Below are 20,692 nucleotides of genomic sequence, written 5' to 3'. Positions count from 1 at the left end.
TGTGTGTGTGTGTGTGTGTGTGTGTGTGTGTGTGTGTGTGTGTATGTAACTTACTCTAGCCTCCAGCTTCTTCTAGGAAGAAGAGCAGCCTCTGGGAGGGCAGAATCTGTTTCCATTTATCTTTTCTCATCCTTCTTTCACCTTGGTGTCCACCATAATCCTCTGCATATGCTGAATGGTCTGTGTCTCTTTAAGGAATTCGATCAGTTGCGGAATAATTCCCCCAAACTGGAAAATTCTGGTCTCTCCTTATGGCCTTGTGATTAGTTATGTCTTTTTAGCACCATTCATATATTAAAAACAAAAAGAAAAATTCTGTATATAGGAGGAAAGCATATTAGAATGTGCTGCTTTTCTTTGATAACTGTGTACATAGTTAAGTAATTTATAGGTATAGCTTTCTCCCTTTCATTTACTTTTGTTGGATGATGTTGCTTCTGCAGAAGATAAGAGAATGTTGGTCTTTAGTGTTTTAAATTTTTCCTAACAAACCCTTCCAACTTTTGATATTTTCATGAGCCACTTCATGGACCTCATAGATGGAAAGAGAACTGTGTATACATGTGATAAAGACAGACCTGTGTGCAGATGTTTCTGGCTCCCAGGAGTTTCCATGACCCAGGATTGAGACCTCAGGTGACTGATTATAGAGGGCAACATCTGTTATATGGAGGGGGTAGTCCCAACCAGAGCTGTGAGTGACTAAGAAGGTTTGGAATGCAGTAAACCACTAGTTGCATCACCTACAAAGCCATAACTAAAGTTTCCAAGGATATTTTTTGAGCAGCTTCACAGAGTGTGCCCAAGGCATGATGTTTTAATGCCCTTTACATCTGCTTAGGAAGACTGTAACAATAAATCTGACTATAATCTAACCCATTGTTCTAGTATTTGTTGAAAAATCACCCATATTTAAGAGTAAGTTTCTCACTGCCAATATTGGTGGCAAGTGGTGTATTTCAAAATATGCTTCCCGTCTTTAAGTTTTGAGGGCTGGCATGTAATGCAATATTCTTTACAAAATCCACATGGTCATTTATTTAAGGCATTTTTCTAAGTTAAAAGAAAAATGGAGAGCTGGCTCAGCAATTAAAAGCATGTTCTGTGCTTCCAGAGGACCCGAGTTCAATTCCCAACAATTACATAAGGTGACTAACAATTGCCCATAATTCGAGCTCCTGGGAGATCTGACCCACACTCTGGCTTCTGTGGGCACCTGAAGTCATGTGCACATATCTACCCTTTGCCCCACATGTACACATAATTTAAAATGAAAATAAAAATTTTAAAAAGTATGTGAAGGCTGCTTGTGTTAAGGTGTCTATGACTGGGCATGGTGATGCCCGCCTTTAGTTCCAGCTCTCAGGAGGCAGGCAGAACTCTATGAGATTGAGGACAACCTGGTCTACATAGCGAGTGCCAGACCAGCTGGGGCTACAGGTATAGCAAGACCCTGTCTCAAAAAGACAAAAAAGAAGGTGTCTCTGGTCAGGAAAACACAGGGCTTAGTCTCACTGGGGAGTGTATTTCAGTTGAACTATATGTGTAACTGTTAATTGGTATTTTTCATGACTTTTTTTTTGTACTTAGAAAAGTGACATTTGCTCACAGTAGGAAATTTAGAAAAAAAAATAGAAACGATAAAAAATGAAATATAATTCACATGCTTATTATCTGGAGCAAGTGATAATAACTTTTTCCTAATGTTTTCCTCAATTACTACCATAGTTTTTTTAACTAGGCACATTTTTAGGTCCTGCTTATTCTTAATGTTCTATCATGTTTTCTCTCACTTTAAAATATTCCTTGAAAATATGGTTTTAATGGTTTATAATATTTTGTTTTCTTGATTTGTACCATAATTTATTTAATCACTTCCCTATTGAGTAGAAGGATGCATCTATATTTTCTTTCTATGTATGAAGCTATAATGAACATTTTGGGCAGATCAATATTTACTCATATCTTACTGATTGGGCATTAATCATTTAGGGATAGATTGGATGAATCAAAGAGCTTGATATCTTGATACTTCTGTCATATTATCCTCTGGAAAACTTGCAGTAATTTATCTTTCTAGGAACAGAATATTAAGGTATCTGCTTCTGTTTAGAATGTGATAACTCTTCAGTCTTAGACTGTTTGTTATAAAAACTTCAGAGTCAGCATTTATTTGTGTGTTTTGTTTATTGTCACTTTCTAGATATTTTTTTTCTTACTCTGAAGTGTTTTTTAAGTGTTATTTCTAAATAATTTATGCAACACTGATGGCAATAGTAAAAGTGGAAAAGAATAAGGAACCCAACAAAACAAATTGTCATTTAACAAAGCGGGTTTTTTTCGGTGGCACTTTCTTTGGATTAGATAAGTCTTAGTGTGTCGGATAGTCAAAGTAAATGTAATCTGTGGTGCTCTGTAAGGTGCTATGGTCATTAGTGCTTTGAATCCTTTGGAATAAAGGTTACAACCATTTCACAGCTGCTCCCAATATGACATTCAAAACCTTCCTTCCCAGGGAAGAATGATGGCTTCCTTCAGGATATGGACCTTTTTCAGTGTTCTGCTGTTCCAGTATCGTGGGAACATACCTTCATAGCTGGCAGATGAGACGGGACTTGGCAGTCGGCCTGCAATCTGAATGTAATCTACTTTGAACACGTGGCCCGTTAAAGGCAGCCCCTACTTTTCTCCCCACTGCCCTGCTCCCAGGAAAATATGTGGTTCTCAGCAAGGACTATTTATTCTGATAAAAATGAGTAAATAATAGGTGCAAAAGAATGGTGAATACTGAGTCAGTGGAGCTGATTGGGTATTACCCCATTAGCAACGTGTCACAACTAACTGTCCTTGTTCAGTGTGTTCTGGAATGTTGAGCAACAGAGTAGACCCAGACAGGCCCTTTCTTTCTCTCTCTTTCTTTCTTTCTTTCTTTCTTTCTTTCTTTCTTTCTTTCTTTCCTTCCTTCCTTCCTTCCTTCCTTCTCTCTTTTCCTTTCTTTCTTTCTTTCTTTCTTTCTTTCTTTCTTTCTTTCTTTCTTGTAAAGTTGAAGTTTATTTTTTAAAAAGGTTTTGGAGTTTTTGCAATCTTTAACACATTTTTCCAGAAATAACTTGAAGCAGGTTACATAAAAATCTGTATACAATGAAGTTTAGGGGTGGGGGAGGATAAGAAATCAAAGACCAAAGGATTTGCCAACATGGGGTCAGCTTTGATAGAATAACGAAGGTTTCCATTAGCTCTGGTTTTTGCTTTTTATTTTTGTAAAATCCTAAAGAGTTTATTGGACTTGTTTACAGAGCATAGGGTGGGGGGTTATTTACAGAAGAGTGGAGGAACCCATTTACAGCTGCACTGGAAAGTCCACACTCAAATATAGGTTTTGTAAGCGTTCCCGACAGTTGCACAAAATGGCGAGAGAGGTGCCTCAGGTGTTCTCAGCTTATATATCCTTAGCCCCTCCTCCACATGCAGCTAAGATCAACTGATTGGGTGGGAGGGGTAACTGACTCCCCCATCGACTCCTTGAAGGAGGTGTGACTATAACTTGCCAGCATAGTGGTCAGAGGACACTTCCAGTTAACACTCCACCCCTTCCTCCAGCTCTTACATTCTTTCCACCAACCTGTTCTGCAAAAGTCCCTGAGCCTGGAGGGGGTGATAGGTGTGGGTTGATCTTCCTCCTCAATTTGTGACAAAGCACCAAACTTTTGGGTCTTCACATCATCTTTTCCATGGATTGGCCCATTTCAGTGGGATTCCATCTATTATAAGGATTTGGTGCTAGGATCCACAAATGAGGCAGAACATACGTCTTTTATTTTTCTGAGTCTGTGTTACTTCACTCAGTATAACAATTTCTAGATCTATCCATTTTCCTGCTAATTTCATTATTTCATCTTTCTTTACTGCTGAGTAGAACTCCATTGTGTAATATATCACATTTTCATAAACCACTCATCAGTTGAGGGGCACTTAGGTTGCTTTCATCTCTTAGCTTCTGTGAAAAGAGCAGCAACAAACATGGTTGTACAAGTGTCTCTGCAATAGGATGAGTCCTTTGGGTATATGCCAAGGAGTAGTATAACCAGGTCATGTGGTAGGTTCATTTTTAGTTTCTTAAGAGTTCTCCACACTGCTTTCCATAGGGGTTTCACAAGTTTGCAATCCCACCAGCAGTGAATGAGCGTTCCGCTTTCTCCACATCCTTACCAGCATTTGGTATCATTTGTTCTCTTGATCTTAGCCCGTCTGACTGGAGTAAGGTAAAATCTTAAGGTGGTTTTAATTTGTATTTCCCTAATTACTAACGATGTGGGACACTTTTAAAAATGTTTCTTAGCTGTCTTTTTTATTTCTTCCTTTGAGAACTCTCTGTTTAGATCTTTAGCCCATCTTTTAATTGGGTCATTTGTTTTCTTGGTTCTTTGTTTTTTGAGTTCTTTATATATTCTGCATGTTAAATCTCTGTCAGATGTGTCAGTGGTAAAGATTTTTTCCCACTCTGTGGGTTTTCTCTTCACTTTCTTGATTGCTTCTTTTCCTATACAGAAGTATTTTAGTTTAATGAGGTCCCACTTGTTGATTGTTGACCTTGATTCCTGAGCAACTGGTGTCTGGTTTAGAAAGTCCTTTCCTACACCTATATCTTGTAGAGTACTGTCAATGTTTTCTTCTTATAGTTTCAGAATTTCGAGTTTCACATTGAGGTCCTTGATCCATTTGGAGTTGGCTTTTGTGCAAGGTGAAAGATAAGGATCTAGTTTCATTCTTCTACAGGTGGAGATCCAGTTTTGTCAGCACCAGTGGTTGAAGATGCTGTCTTTCCTCCATTGTGTGTTCTTGGCACTTCTCTCAAATATCAGGTGGCTGAAATGTGTGTACTCAGGTTTTGGTCTTCAGTGATGTTCCATTCATCTATGTGTTTATTTTTGTCCCATTATCGGGCTGTTTTTATAAATATAGCTCTGTAGTATACTTTGTGATTCTCCCCTCCCCCCAGCATTGATCTTTGTGCTCAGGGTTGCTTTGGCTATCCAGAGTCTTTTGTGCTTTCATACAAATTTAAGGATGCTTCTTTCCTAATTCTGTGAAATATGTCATGGGGATTTTTATTGCAATTGCATTGAATCTGTATATTGCTTTTGGTAGGATGGTCATTTTCACAATATTAATTCTTCCAATCTGTGAGCGTGGGAGGTCCTTCCATCTTCTGGTGGCTTCCTCAATCTCTTTCTTTAAAAATTTTAAAATTTTTTTGTAGGAATTTTTTATGTTTTTGGGCAGGTTTTTTCCAAAATTTTTTTTTTTTTTTTTTTTTTTTTTTTTGGCTACTGTGAGTGGGAGGGTTTCCCTGTATTCTTTCTCCAATTGCTTGTTATTGGTACACAGAAAGCCTATTGATTTTTGTAGATTGGTTTTTGTAGATTAATTTTGTAACCTGACATTTTACTGAAGGTGTTTTCTTAGAGTTTTCTGGTGGAATTTTTGGGATCTCTTAGGTATAGTATCATGTCGTCTGCAAAAAGGGATAATTTGACCTCTTTTCCAATTAGTAGTCCTTTAATTTCCTTGTCTTATTGCTCTAGCAAGAGTTTCAAGCACTGTATTGAAAAGAAGTGGAGATAGTGGATGTCTTGTGTGGTTCCTGATTTCAATGGGAGTGCTGCCAGTTTTTTTTCCATTTGAAATGATGTTGGCTGTGAGTTTGTTGTATATAGCTTTAATTTTGTTGAGGTATATTTCCTCCAGTTCAGTTCCCTTTAGAACTTTTATCGTGAATGAATGCTGAATTTTGTCAAGCCTTTTCTGTATCTGTTGAGATGATGATGTGTTTTTTGTTTTTGAGTCATATGATTGATGACGTTTATTGATGTGTATATTGAACCATCCCTGAATCTCTAAATAAAGCCTCCTTGATCATGGTGGATGATCTTTTGCTCTTTTTGATGAACATCTGTATGTAGTTTGCAAGTATTTTGTTGGAAATTTTTGCATCTATCATTAAGTATATGGTTCTATCCTTCCCCCCCCCCCCCTTGATTGTGGTCTATCTGGTTTGGGTAACTAGCTTCATAGAAGGAATTTGGGAGTTCTCTCTCTCTATCATTTTGAATCATTTAAGTAGTATTGGTTGGAGGTCTTCTTTAAGAGATAGGCCCATGTTCATCTCTCCCTGACAAAGACCTCATCTGCAGGATCTTTTCCTTAATGGTGATTGGGGGCTAGGACGAGACCCTGAGGACGATGTCTGTCTCTTGAATTCCTGTTGAGGTCCATGCAGGCCCATACTCCCCTATCTCTTAGTGCAGAAGCCCAGACTTTTCACCTCTGGGCTCCATATTGAGAATGGAAGAGATGGCAATTGAAAACCCTTCTCTCATCAGTTTTGTGAAATCAGAATGGACTATGACCATGGTTTCTTGCTGAGCCTTCTTGTGAGAGAACAGGAACTTCGGCAGTTTTTTGAAGAGTCTCTTGACATTTGTCAATCTCCTATGGTTTTGTTCCACTCCAGAAGCCCTGTCTTCTAGTCATTGATTCTGTGCCATTCCTTGTATGTCTCACATCTCTAAGGCAAAATGATTTCACACTTCTGATTTTCACCTCAAATGTACTCCTCTTGTGAGTGAACAGCTTGAGTCATTCAAGTATTGTTTTCATCTTGATTTTGTATATTCTCTGCAAAATAGGCATGTAAGAACTTTCTGGTGGTGTATTTTGTGGTCTGGCCAACCTAGACATTTGGTTTTGAAGGCCAGTCTGAATTTTCAAACTTCTCCTTAAAATAACACTAAGTCATTGGGTTTTTCTGGTGGCAGCCATGACTTTACTTATTTGATACCCTTTAACAAACCCACCTATAAATACATCACTGTGGACATGGAGCAGAAAGATCCCTGGTAACTAGGTGCTCTTGTGTTGTGATTGAATTTGTCAAGAAGCCTGAGACCTGGAGGTTGTATGGAATCCCCCGTCCTCTGAACCTGCAGTGTTGAGTCAGCTTCCCAGTTTAGGATCCATCTTCAGATGATCTCTCAATCCTTCTGTTTTTTTGGTTCCAAGGCTAGCCTTGAACTCAGTGTAGTCAAGGATGATCTTGTACTTGTGACTGTCTGGTACGAGGTGTACAACACTGTGCCCAGTTTATGTGGTGCTGGGAATTGAACCCAGGGCTTGGCACCTGCTAAGCAAGAATTCCTACTAACTGAACCACATCCCCAGCCCCATCCTTTCTTTTTGATCCTTAACACATCTGTTCAGAGTTCAGATCATTCTCACTCTTGGTCTTCCCTCTGGTCTCCTTGTCTGCTACTTTATATCCTTGTAATGAATCTAATAACAAATCTGTATTTTATCAACCTCACAATGAAGATGAAGATGGAGGCTATAACATTCATTGAGCCGTTGCCCTATAGCTATAGCGAGCACCATTGTTATCTCAGTCTTCCCAATAGCTTCTTTACAAAGAGAGTACTGCTGTCATCTATAGTATATAGATGGCAAGACTGAGGTACAGAAGTTCTGTTTTTCAAAGTCATCCAGCCAAGGTTTGAGCCCTCCAGACTGCAGCCAGACCAGGCCTTTGAGTGTCCAAACTCCCAACTCAACTCCATTACTAGTACTTTGCCTCAGATCCTTCTGCCTAGAATCCCTTTACCCTAGTCTTGGCCCTTACCTCTCAGTTCCCACATACTCTCACACTCTGTCTGGCAGTAATGCCTAGCTGGGCACAAGTATGACTGTTAATTAGTGAGGACACCCAAGTCTAGGGTGAGGCTCGGCTCCCAAATTCCAAGTGATTCCACTTGCATGAGTCCAGGGACTTTTGATGCTGCCTCTTGTGTTCTTGAGCTCTTAGCCCACTTTATCACAATCAATATTTCATCTCTTTGTTCAAAGTAGAAGGCCTTCTACCTCATCTGGCATATACTAGGTACAGTAAATAGATGTCAGTTTGAATCCTTGTACTAATTTGTTGGCTCCTAGGAAAGGCTAAAAACAGAAAGGAATACCCAAAACAAGGTTTGGGGAATGTAACTCCTCTTCCAGTTCATAGGGGCCTGCAATGCTTGAGTTTCTTAGAGAGTCATATTAATGTTAGCCCTGAGCTGTACTAAATATCAGCCACTGGAGCAGGAACTAGGTACCAGGAGTAGGGTTGTTGTAAAATGGTCAGCTTGAGCATCTCACTCAGATGCCTGTGGGTATGTATAAGGAGGAAGCACAGAATGCTTAGCTAGCCATGGTTGGCACACCCAGCTCAAATTATGTGGCAAATCAATGTCAACTCAAGTCAGAAATCTTGGCACAAATAGGGAATGAAAAGAAGAGAACCTGAGATGTCTCCTAAGAGAGTGAAGAAGAGAAATACCATGTGTAATGGCTATTGTGTCTGGGGCACATAGACTGTGTTTAGCAAGCACTATGCTGGGTATTAGTAGCTCAACATCATTCTTACATGATATCTAAAGTAACCCTGTGAGTTAGGATTGTCATCTCTACCTCATTCACAAATAGCTTGAAGTTAAGGGAAAGGGGAGAGGCATGCAAGAGCCATCCAGACTATTTACTGTTTTTCCTCCCCCCTTGAACTTGCACCCTACTGACCTTTGGCTCCGGCCCCTTGGCCTTTATAAAGTTCTCTTTTAAGACTCAGTTATGCACCAGGAAGTCTCTTGATCAATATTTCACAGGATCTGTTACACCCTAGTACCCTCAGGGATGAGCACCTCAGAAGGTACATGCTCAGGCATGCCTTCATTGAACCTAGAAGACAGTGTCCCATCTTCAGAGACCCGACCTACAACCCCCAGCCACCTGTGTCACTCATTCTAAGTTACCCAGGGCATACAAACTGACTGAGGTGAATAAATGACTAGAGAAGAATGTGGGTGTTCTATTAAGGTGAGGTTTAGTTCTTTATTGTATCTACATAGTAGCCAGCAATTATGATAGCTGAGGTTCATAAAAACTAGAGTGATAGTAGAATGTATAGTATGGTGTGTAATGTAGTGTTATGTGTGTATGAGTTTACACGTACGTCCACTGCGCACAAGAAGCCTATTCTTGAGGCTGAAGAGATAGTCAGGCCTTGAGATTTTTTCTTTTAAAGCAATAGTTTGGTAGCTAGGTATTAGCTAGATGATTGATTGATTGATTGATTGATTGATTGATTGATTGATTGGTTGGTTGATGATAGACGGACAGACAGATAGACAGACGATAGATTCTATGACTGCAAAATACTCTTTTTCAAGTACCATCTACAACAGTGGTTCTCTAAGCTTGGGTCCTGGATGAGGTGCCTCTGCCTCTGGGATTTTTCTAGAAATGCAAATTCTGGGTTCTCTCCACAGGCTGTCTGAGTTCAGGCCACAGGACCCAGCAATCTGTATTTTAACCACCATCTCTCCTCAGAGCTTCTGATAGGCCAAGACCTGAGCACTACTGGCCAGAAAGATGACTTTGTTGCCTCATACTCTAGACCCTAGGGCTGAGGAAGGTGTCCTGGGGTCTTGTGCATGTACTGGTTCTAGCTCTTTTTTTCATACACAGACACAGACACAGACACACACAGACACACACAGACACACACACACACACATTTTTTATGCATTTCTTTTTTTAAAATATATTTTATTTAGTATTTTTATTTTACGTGTATGAGTGTATTGCCTGCATGTGAGTGCACCTGTGTCGTGCAATGCCATGGAGGTCAGAAGAGGGCTTCAGATTCCCCTGGAACTGGAGTTAAGGATGGTTCATAGCTGCCATGTGGGTTCTGGGAATCGAACCCAGGTCCTCTGCAAGAGCAGTCAGTGCTCTCAACCACTGAGCCATCTCTCCAGCCCCATTTTTATGCATTTCATACACTATATCATGGTCTTATTTAGACCCCTTCCCTATCTGCAACCGCCTGATAGCCCCCACCAGATTTCATGCATTCTGTCATATATGTTAAAAGCTTATCGAATCAAGTTTGTGTCCCCAGATGTCCCTCAGTGTGAATTTATCCCCTGAAGCCTGGTCATTCCATTAAAGAAAACCAATTCTCCCTCACTCAGCAGTGATCAGCTGCCAATAGTTCTTCAGCTAAGGCTGGGGCTTCTCACCCATTTCCCCAGTTCTATGTTGGGTTTTTGTATGGTTTGAGTTTGCATGGGTCTTGTGCATGCTGTCATCATCACTATAAAGTGGTCATGCACTACCCCTGGCTCTTACAATCTTTCCGTCCCCTCTTCTGCAAAAGTCCCTAAGCTCTGGGTGGCAGAGGTTTAATATAGGAGTCTTATCCAGGGATATGTGCTCTGCAGACTCTCACTCTCTATACTTTGGCCAGTTGTGGCTTTCTGTGTTAATCACCCTCTGTTGTATGATGGGTGCTAGCTCTTGGCTGTTTTCTGAAGCTGTGTCCTGGTAAGAAGTGAATACATCTGGTTAGATATCCTTACCTCTGGTTTATCCTTACCTTATAGTTTATGGACAAAAGGCAGGGTTTACTAATATTTTTTTTTCTGTGTAATAAGATTTTACTGACCTTTGTTTGATTGTATATGTGTGTGTATATGTTTGAGTATGCATGCATGAATGTGTGTACTTGTAAGTGCATATATACTTGCCCATGCAGGCATGTGGAGGCCAGAGGTCCATATCTGGTGTCTTCCTTAATCACTTCTCTTATTTTTTTTGTTGAGACAGTTTCTCTTTGAAATAGAGTTTACTGTTTTTACTGGGCCGACTGGCCAGTGAGCTCCCAAGATTGACCTGTCTCTATCCTCTAGTGTTTGGGTTACAGAAGTACACAACACCCAACTTTTTCATGGGTGCTTGGATTCCAAACTCAGATTCTCATGTTTGGACCGCAAGCCCTTTTCCCACTGAGGTGTCTCCACAGCCCTGTTTTTTTTGTGTATCGATCTTGATTATAGTATTGTTACTACAGCCTTTTGTGAAGGATTTTATGACATATACTTATTAAGATAACAAATTAGTGTACTTTCAGCATTTTAAAGTATTCTATGTAATCTGTGGAAATACTCTGGATATTTCAAAATAAGTGTTAATTTTTGTTGGACTAGCCACTGAAGGACTCTTTTGTGTGTGTGTTTTGCGGGGGGCGGGGAGGGGGAGTCTGTCTGAGACAGGTTTCAGGCAGCCCGGACTGCAGTCAAACTCTCCATCTTCTGGCCTCAACTCCTCCCAAATTTGGGGATTCTGGGTGTGCACCACCATGCCCAACTGCATATGTTTCAAATTGGCTTGAAACTGGCACCGTGGAGTAACAGAACTGTATTATCAGCTATAGGTAATTAGACAAGTGAAAATGAGTGGGTGAATCCAAAGGAGAAACTTTGTACTTTTTAAGATTTCTTGTGTGAACATAAGTTCCCTCAACCAATTTTTAAATTTTTATTTTGTTATTTGATGTGGGAAGGGGTATGTGTGGAGGTCAGAGGATAATTTTGTGGACTAGATTCTCTCCTTCCAACTTTATGTGGATTCCAGGGATTGAACTGGTCATCAGGTTTACATAGCAAATGCTTGTGCCTGCTGAGCCATCTGGCTACCCCCACCCCAATTTTTAAAAAGAGGGACAGGTGACAGTTTGAGCTGATTGGTTAGCAATGAAAGAGTGTGAGTGGACTGGAACTCTAGTGTTAGATGAGCCTTTCAGTAACAGTACCTTGCTGGAAGATGCCAGTGTCTCAAAGAAATAATTATTAAAGACTGTGTTTTATATAAGGAATTCTTGGACTTTTAGTCAGGAAACTTGAAATGTAATCTAGACTTTTCTCAAGTCTATAACTTTAGGTGATCATCTGATTTCTGGGCTTCAAACTTTCATATTAGAGTTTTTGTTTTAATTCATTCTACTTGTCTTGGTTTAGGTGTATAATGGTTGTTTTTTTTTTCTCTACTAGAAGAAAACTCATTTTGACCCACATAGTATAAATAAGAATATGAATAAGATGCAGATTGTTTTCTCAGTAGATTAAAACAATTTTTCTATACCTCTTAATAATCTTTCTTGTAATCATTTCAAAAATCTGTGTTCAGAAAAAGTGATGACAGCTTTAATTGTTTTGAATTAATGAAGGGGAAGATCATCATTAAAGTTAAAATGTTGGTTTCTCTCTGTGTGTGTATATATTTAAAAATTCTGGCTTTGGGTAATAGGAGCATTTTCCAGAATATGCTGATTTTGTTAGACATGTTTAAATGTTGCTTAGTTTATGGATTTAAATATGAGCAGGGGCAGTTTATTAACTGGTATTTGCATTTTCATTCAGTTTTGCTGGTTTCTTTGTTTTATTTGGTTTTGTTACTCTTAATTTTCATAAAAGTATAGCTGTATTAAATCCATAATGCTTCCTTGCAGTGACCCGTATGTGAAGCTTTCGTTGTATGTAGCGGACGAGAATAAAGAATTGGCCTTAGTCCAAACAAAGACAATTAAAAAGGTAGGTTGGCCATTCTCTATGAAGCTTTAATTACTCAATTAGTAATTTAACCCAATTACATTTCATATTTTGACTTTGTAGAAGTTTATGTTTTAAGGATATGATGCCAATATTTTTATTTTAAGCACCTGAAAGTATTAAATCAAAACATTTTCCATAGACTGAAATGTTTCCATATTCACCCATTATCAGTTCTTGGTTTTGGTTAAATGACTGTAAGAAAGTAAGTCATACCATAAACTATATTTTTTTCTTACAAAACATATACCCAAATAAGAATTTGTTCTTGTTAACTTAGTATTTTTCATGAAGAAATTTAAGCTATAATTTTAAATGTATTTAATGAAGCAGCAGATTATGGAGTTAGACAAAAGTTTAACTCGAATCAACTATTATCAAAGGAAGTAAAATGCTTGCTTACCTACATAAAACAGATAGAATAAATTATAATAAAGCTCTACATGTATGTCTTTTCTTGTTTTTATGTACATTATGAAAAATACATAAGTATTCATTTGTGTGCATGTGTGTATATACATGTTTGTGTATGTGTGTGGGTCTATATGTATGTACGTGTGTATGGAGGCCAGAAGTCAACTTCAGGTCTCTGCCTGAATCACTCTCCACCTTATTTTTAGAGACAGGGTCTCTCTCTGACCGAACCTGAAACTTGCTAGTTTGGCTAGACTGGCTGGTCAGCAAGCCCTAGGAGTCCTGTGTCCACCTCAATAGTGTTAGAGTACAGGCATGCACTACTACACCCAAGTTTTTTTTTTTTCGTTTTTTTAAAGACAGGGTTTCACAATGTATCACTGGCTCTCCTGGAACTCCCTATGTAGACAGAACACACAAGAGATCTTCTTGCCTTTATCTCTGCTTTCCAGTGCTGGGATTAAATGTGTGTGCCACCACACCAGGCACACCTGACTTTTTACAAGGCTGCTGGGAATCAAATTTAGGTCTTCATGTTTGCAATAAGCACTTTACTGAGTGATCTCCCCAGTCCCATAATTATAATTTCTAAATTTACCTGTGTGTGTGTGTGTGTGTGTGTGTGTGTGTGTATGTATGTATGTATACACTGTATCTAGGAGCTTTGTTAAAGCGTGTTTTCTACCAATAATACTGTATTTGTGTTTTTATGAGTTACTATTCTTTTTCCCCACTGTGTTTGTGGGTCTGGTAAGACAGTCTTACCGCTTTGCAAAAAAACGTTTTGTGGACAGCATGATTGCTTTAAAAATATTGCATCTCTCGTGCTGCTATGGAGACACTTCAGATCTGTGACACAGTCAGGTCTTTTTGTGTAGGAAACAGTAATGCAGAGTGTCCTCCACCTGGCATTGAGACTGGCAGTAAAAATCTGTTTATAAACAGAAGCCAGTGTTGAGATTAGTGGGAGGATGCCTGCAAGGATGGAGGCCATTGTTCCCTGTGCTAGGCGCTGGCACTTGCTCTGTTACTGATGAAGCTGGGGCTCCTTGCAGGGAGGGCAGACAGGGGCCTGGTTCCCTGCTGGACCGGAGCCAAGGACCCACCAGTGACTGGGGCCCTGCGATGTATTTTCTTTGGAGGGGCAGCCTTACTTCTCCCTCCCTTCGCCAGCTGGAAGGTGTCTCTCCATTCTGCAAGCCAGCCTCCTGGTTAGTATTGTCTGTGTTGTGCTCATAGAAAAGCTGTCAGCTTCTTGTGGCCCTGAGATCAGTCTGTGCACCATTCATTTTGTGCTTTCCTTTTGTCGTTTGTTACCTGCCAGCCCTCCCCTTCATTCCATGCAGATATCCTCCAGGTCAAGACCAGGGGTACTTCCCTTCACCCTAAATTGTTACTATTCCAGCTCCATTCATACCTCATACCTGAAATGTGATCTCCATTATGCAGGGTGGAATTATCTTTGGAGTTGGGGGTGGGAAAAGTGCTGATTTATTAATTCTCATTTAAAGAATGTCAGTAAAGTGTCCTACAAGTTTTTTTTTTTTATATATTTTTATGGTGAACTGTGCTGATTTTTTTTCTTCCCCGTTAAAAGGCAAATATGTAGATGAACTGATTTTTCAGTCTCTGATTTTTTTTTTACAAGTTGTGTCTCTGAGTTTTATGCTTGTATAAATATGTGTATATATTTGTGTTCCTTCATAGACTGTGCTTCATGTTAGTTTGGAAGGATGTTTTCTTCACACTGAGGATACAAATATCCCTGCCATGTTCATGCAAGGTGTCTATTTAAATAGATTTGCTAGAAAGATCAATGATACATGTATAGGGAGGAAGACTGAAAGATAAATAGGCTCTTTTTTTAAAAAGCTAGTTATTTTAAGAAAACGGAAAAAAGTTCCCTTTTGGTTATTGTGTGGGGGGGTGAGAATCTGATTGATATTGTTCTTCATAAAATATTTCTTCAAATGTCAGCATCAGTATAAATAATGAGCACTTTTGGCCTTCCCCACTTCAAAATATGCTTGTAGCAGGTAGAGGGGAATCAGCCAAGTTCACTTCCTTCTTGATGGGATAAATCATTTCAATGTAGTTTCCTGATGGGAGTGTTTATGCTCTCATGATGATGGTTCTTTGTAAGTACATGCCAGTTTTCCTTTTGGTGATAGAATTCAATTTATCACAGCCTTGAATCATTGGTTTCATAAATTATACTCCCTCTCTATCCAGTTTGGTTTGCAGAATAGTCTCAGATAGTTGACTAAGTGCTGCTTTTATTGCCATTTTGAAAATATTTTTTTATGAAGAAGAATGTTTAAGTGAATATGAAGAGTTGCATTATATTAGTAACTGTTGGTTTCTAAGACTACAAAAGATATTACAAGATAATTTCTTTTCCAGACGCTGAACCCAAAGTGGAATGAAGAATTTTATTTTAGAGTAAGTTTTTTATTTTTTTGTTAATAATTGTCACTGATATCTAGATTGATATCAAAGTAGATCTATAAATGGAAAGAAAACTATGCTATTTTCAATGAGAAATTCTTAAGACTTGAAATGTTTAGGTAGCCTCTGAATGTGTTCCAAATTTTGAAAGCTAAGTAGTAGTCAGAAAACCTGCAACTGTTTCATTTGGAGCTGTTTTGGACAAATAAAATGGAAAATTATCCAAATATGTTATTTTTTTTCAACTCAAACTTTCCTTAAAAAAAAATTAAGATATAAAGCTGGGCATGGTGGCGCATGCCTTTAATTCTAGCACTTGGGAGGCAGAGGCAAGCGGATCTCTGTGAGTTCAAGGTCAGCCTGGTCTACATAGTGAGTTCTAGGCAGGACAGCTGGGGCTACAGGGAGACCCTGTCTCAAAAAGACCACAAAAAAAAAAAAGGAAGAAGAAGAAGAAGAAGAAGAAGATAAAATGCAATTTAAAGCAATAGTTTAATGATTTCTGTATGACTTGGATCATGAAATACTTTACAGACTGGCTTATCCACAGCAGTAGAAATGATTCAAAAGAAGTATTAAACATTACCAGTTATGGGGTTGGGGTGTAGCTCAGCAGTATAGAATGCTTGCCTGGCACTCTTGAGACCCTGGGTCTGATCTCCAGCAAGCCTTCCCACAAAAGACAGAAAAATTACCAATTATGTTCTGGTTTGAGAGGAAAAAGCTTATAATTCAAATATCTAGTATAGTATACAATTACTTTAAACATCACTGACTAAGGGAACATTTCCTCCACTTTTAGTATCTATTCAGAGCAGCTGTATATAAAAGGGAATTCTGTGAATTAATGGAGATTTCTGCTTAGTGTACTTGTGAGCTGGTTACTGCGTTTTGCTAGCGAAAACTTGGAAATATTAAGGACTTCAACCATTTTAACTGAAAGAGAGGGGGTAGGTCTTTTTAAAATGACAATATTTTAATTGTCTGTACAACTGATACTAAAAACTGCTCACCTCCAAAAATGCTCCAGATTTGTTCTTCCAGTGAGCAGAGCGCCAAGAAGCATACCGCCATCAGACCCGTGCACGCAGCCCTGACTTCTTCCTTTCAGTTGTAATAGGAGTTTCTGTGCTGCAAACTTGGATGACTGTACCCTGCATCTGTTTTCTATTATGTTCAGAGCTGAAATATGGCACTGATATTTTAATACTGGGTAGATACTGTGTTCAGCCTCTACCAGATATGTTTTAAATCACTCCGTGAAGGACTGAAAAACTGTTTGGGGCTGAGAGGTGTTACTGACCCTTAGTTAACTCTCAAATACAGCTTTCATCTTATGAAACTGCAGCCTATTTATACTTTTTCCATTTGAACCACGTTTGTGAATTTTAGAATATCTAAAACTTTTTTCAATGAATCTTAGCTATAGGCATATTTAATTTCTATTTTTGTATTTTTGTTTTGCTTATAAAAAAGGATCTTTGTTTTATCCCCACTAAAAACCTTTATTGGATACCTGTTATGTGCTAGTTCCTACTACAGTCTAAGGATGCATTCCTGGTGGGTGGCTGTGCAGCCCTTTGCAGAGCTGATGAGCAGAGCCATTTGTGTGCTTGCTCTATTGCTGAGCTATCTGCAGACTAAGGGCCAGGAGCTTAAGTTGAGCACACTAGCTCTCTGAGAGTCCTACTCAAGTCCTAGTCAAGTGTAATCTTCTTCCATGCCCCATCAGGAAGCAGCCCAGGGCTAGCAGTAGACCTGGGTCACATCTCTGGCATTATCATCATTTACAGCCTTTGTGACCCTGAAGAAGCCACTAAGCACTCTCAATCACTCAGGTTCTTTCTCTCTAATGTAGGAAAGAGAAGTCCTTCCTTGGTAGGCTTGTTTTCCTGATTGGCATACAGTGAAATAAATGCAAACACCTGGAGCCATGTCTGGCAGGGCTGATAGCTATCCAATGACACCTGAGTCTACATGATGAGGCACAGGCCATTTGGGTGAGTTTGGGTAAAGAAGAAGAAGCAAACAAACACCAACAGCCTGAAGGCTGTGGCGTTGGCCTAACCCCGGGCAAGTCCTGGTTGCTCAACACACTGGCTTGTGGGCTCCTGAACAAGATATTTCACCCTCGGGCTATTGGTGTGTGAAATTAAAGTGATAGTTACACACTGTTGGGTTGTAATGAGAATTAAATGGCATTAATTATTATAGTGCTAATATTTCAGAAATACTACTTAGAAAATAAGCCCACAGTGGTAAATAGCTGCTCTTGCAATTCTTCATCACACTGTCATTATCAGGCCTAAAAGGTTTCCTCACTCAGGGCCCTGGTAAAGACCAGACCTTACTCTATAGATATGGATATGAAGGTGCCTTTGTAGAAAAGGTTAGGAACTCTGTAAGGCTGTTTAGATCCCCCTTTTCTAGAAACATTGTTAAAGGTGTTATCTTTTTCTGGTGTGCCTAGATATTAGGGGTAGAAAAATAGCAAAATCAATAGTGGGGAATTTTATTTAGTAGACATAGAGTTTCCTAATAATCAGGTCAGTCATTCATAGTATGCAGTGGACTGGGTGTACGCTAAAGCACTCTCACATTCTTTCTGTCCCTTATTTCATGCTTCCAGTGATACCTGATGGTTTTTGAAATATTGTTTCTATCCTTTCTAGGTAAATCCATCTAATCACAGGCTCCTATTTGAAGTATTTGATGAGAATAGATTGGTAAGTCTTTGATTTTGAGTTGCTTCCATTTCTTAAACCTGAATTTTTGTATTGCATTTTTCAAACCATCCTTTTCATTTTCACTTGCAACAGTATGCATGCCCAGAGAAGACTACTTTTGTCCTACTGTTAGAGGTCACAATTCTAACAAAATTTATTTGTTGCTAGGACAGAAAACTTATTTGGGTATGTGTCTGTTTTTTTGCAGTTAATATTAATGAAAGTCATGGATGATAGCCTCAGCCCAAAGACCTTATTATGCTTTGTTTGGGGAATACAGAAAAGTGGGCACCTCTGTAAGATGCCATCAGGTGTGTAAACAAACCTGGTGGTGGTTTTTAAACACAGCAAAGAGTTCAACAACAACCCTATGCTGTCTCCAGGGGAACAAAAATCTAACTGCCAGTATATAGGTAAAAGCATATCTATTTAGTGGATGAAATTAGACTGTATTTAAATAGTGGTGCCTTCTCAAGAAAAGTCTTTGGAAAGTAAGTTGAAAGGGCCAAGTGTAAAGCCTGGGGATTTCAGTGGTTGAGCATTGACCTGGCATGTGTGAGGCCCCAGGTTCCAGTCTTATTATTGTAAACAGCACTTTTAGTACTATAAACAACAATCTCACACATGAAATAACCCCCTCCCCCCAAAGAAACAAGAAAGTTCAGAGATATGTCAAAAGAATAAAACAACTGATGTAATCTAACATTTTATATACAGACTGGTATATATGTATGTATATATAATTGACACATACTATGCATATATTTTTATTGATATATATGAGATATAACTGTGATTTAGCTTCAGAAATGGGATTTTCGAAACAAGTCTGGCCTAAAGCATTTTATTTATTTTTGTGAGTATATGTGTTCAAATGTGGGTGGGCACAGGCCACAGTGCATGTGTGGAGATCAGAGGACAACTTTGTGGAACCATTTCTTTCCTTCCACCTTTATGTGAGTTCCAGAGATCAAACACAGGTCACCAGGCCTGTGTATCAAGCACCTCTACCCGCTAAGCATCTTACCAACCATTTTGTTTTCCTAACTAGAATGTTTACATCAAATACCCTGAGCCAAGTATTGAGCTATAAATATGAAAGTTATCAAGTTATATATAAGTCCTTAAAGCACTCTCAGAAGTAGGATTAGAACTCATGTGGTCAGCTATACTCCTGTTTGCTGCCTTGGCCAAAAAGAATGTGTGCATGAACTCATCTGTCTACAGAATTCAGTTGAAACACCACAAATTTTGGATTAGCTTGAGGTTAATAGAATGTATCATTAAGAGGACCCTTAAGACACAAGTCATGCAATGTCCTGTCCTTAGAAATAAAAGAACCTGGTTTAGAGTCTGAACATGATGAAACACCAGTCAGGGGATGTACCCAGGTCTAACACCCTGTTTTATATCAGCTTAGTGCTGGGTAGTAGCCACAACTTGTACTCTTGTTAAAGAATTTGTGAGTGTATGTACTCTGATATGCTTGGCATTACTCTCCCAAGTGGAAAACTAGCAGATTGGCCCTTCTATCTTAGCATCTTTCCTATTAGAAATATGGGATCTTGGTGGCTTTGTGTTGAAATGGACAATTTTGTGCCTTGGGAGTTGATCATCAGGGGCCCTGAGTAACTCAGTCCCTTTTGTTTTTTGTGTGAAGGTACTTTCTCCATAGAGAGAATTAGAGATCCTGCTGAGGGTACAGTCCCTGCCCCTCCAGCTCTCGTTCAGCAAGGGCTGGTTCTGTCTGAACCGGTGGTATTCAGTGAAGTATAGCAGTAAGTCCTGGGAGACATGGGGTCTCCAGAAACCAATCTGTATTGTCTGATTTTGAAGTAAAATCATTTTGCTTTAAGATAAAACAAGGGTCAAACTTGAGGAGAAATTGCCTCTTGTTTGTTGCGTACCACTTAATGTTGCATTAAGAGAAATTCATTGTTTAAAAAAAGTTAAATTTTCTCAATTCTATGATCTAAAATAATGATTGCAGTCAAGTGATCTTGCTATGTGCTAAAAACTATATTTCCCAACCAAAAAGGGACTTAGAATGCAGAGCTTTTAAAGAAATCCTCTCTGAGGGCAAACCTGTGAACAGTCGTGTTTTATATCAATGTTTGCCTTGCCCCCGGCTCTCTGCCATGTCGCTATGTACAGCATGCTGGCATTGCTGACCGTGCCTTTTTCTCTGTTGGCTATTAATCCAGCAAAGACAATACGTGACTAGAGTCCTACTTGGAAGTTTTAGCATTGAGCAATTAGCTTCTAGGGTTCTCACAGAGGCCATTTTTGCCATTCAAAACCATGTTTTTAGCAAATGGGTTTGGGTATGTATAAACACAGGGTTAATCTTCCATACCCTCCTGTACAGAGTTGTTGACAAAGACATAATTTGCAGATTTTAAAATAAGCTTTTTGTCATTCTTTGCAGCATGGTATTTTACCCTCCTGTTCTTTTTTTTTTTTTTAACTATTATTTATCTTTGCTTGAGTGGTCCAATTCTTCAACTTTATCCTCCAGTGCTGATATTCTGTTTTCCATTTCATTCATTCTAGAAGTGAGGCTTTCCCTTGTTTCAAGTTGGCTTATTGAGGTTTGGACTTCCTTCTTCATTCCTACCTGAGTTT

General features: G+C 39.1%; 1 protein-coding gene across 6 annotated transcripts in view; it reads left to right on the top strand.

Moving 5' to 3' along the window:
• The window catches only part of Nedd4l (NEDD4 like E3 ubiquitin protein ligase), a 364,487-nt gene that overhangs the window by 194,700 nt on the left and 149,095 nt on the right, over positions 1 to 20,692 (top strand). For all 6 annotated transcript variants that reach the window (XM_008855365.3, XM_008855364.3, XM_029557321.1 and 3 more), the window contains 3 exons: positions 12,380 to 12,461; positions 15,297 to 15,335; positions 18,014 to 18,067. In XM_008855365.3, the coding sequence (XP_008853587.1) occupies positions 12,380 to 12,461; positions 15,297 to 15,335; positions 18,014 to 18,067 (175 nt within the window). The remainder of the gene's footprint in view (positions 1 to 12,379; positions 12,462 to 15,296; positions 15,336 to 18,013; positions 18,068 to 20,692) is intronic.

This window comes from Nannospalax galili, unplaced genomic scaffold (assembly GCF_000622305.1).
Source record: "Nannospalax galili isolate Female #2095 unplaced genomic scaffold, S.galili_v1.0 scaffold567, whole genome shotgun sequence".
NCBI lineage: Eukaryota > Metazoa > Chordata > Mammalia > Rodentia > Spalacidae > Nannospalax > Nannospalax galili.
This window is presented reverse-complemented; position numbering and strand designations above follow the sequence as displayed.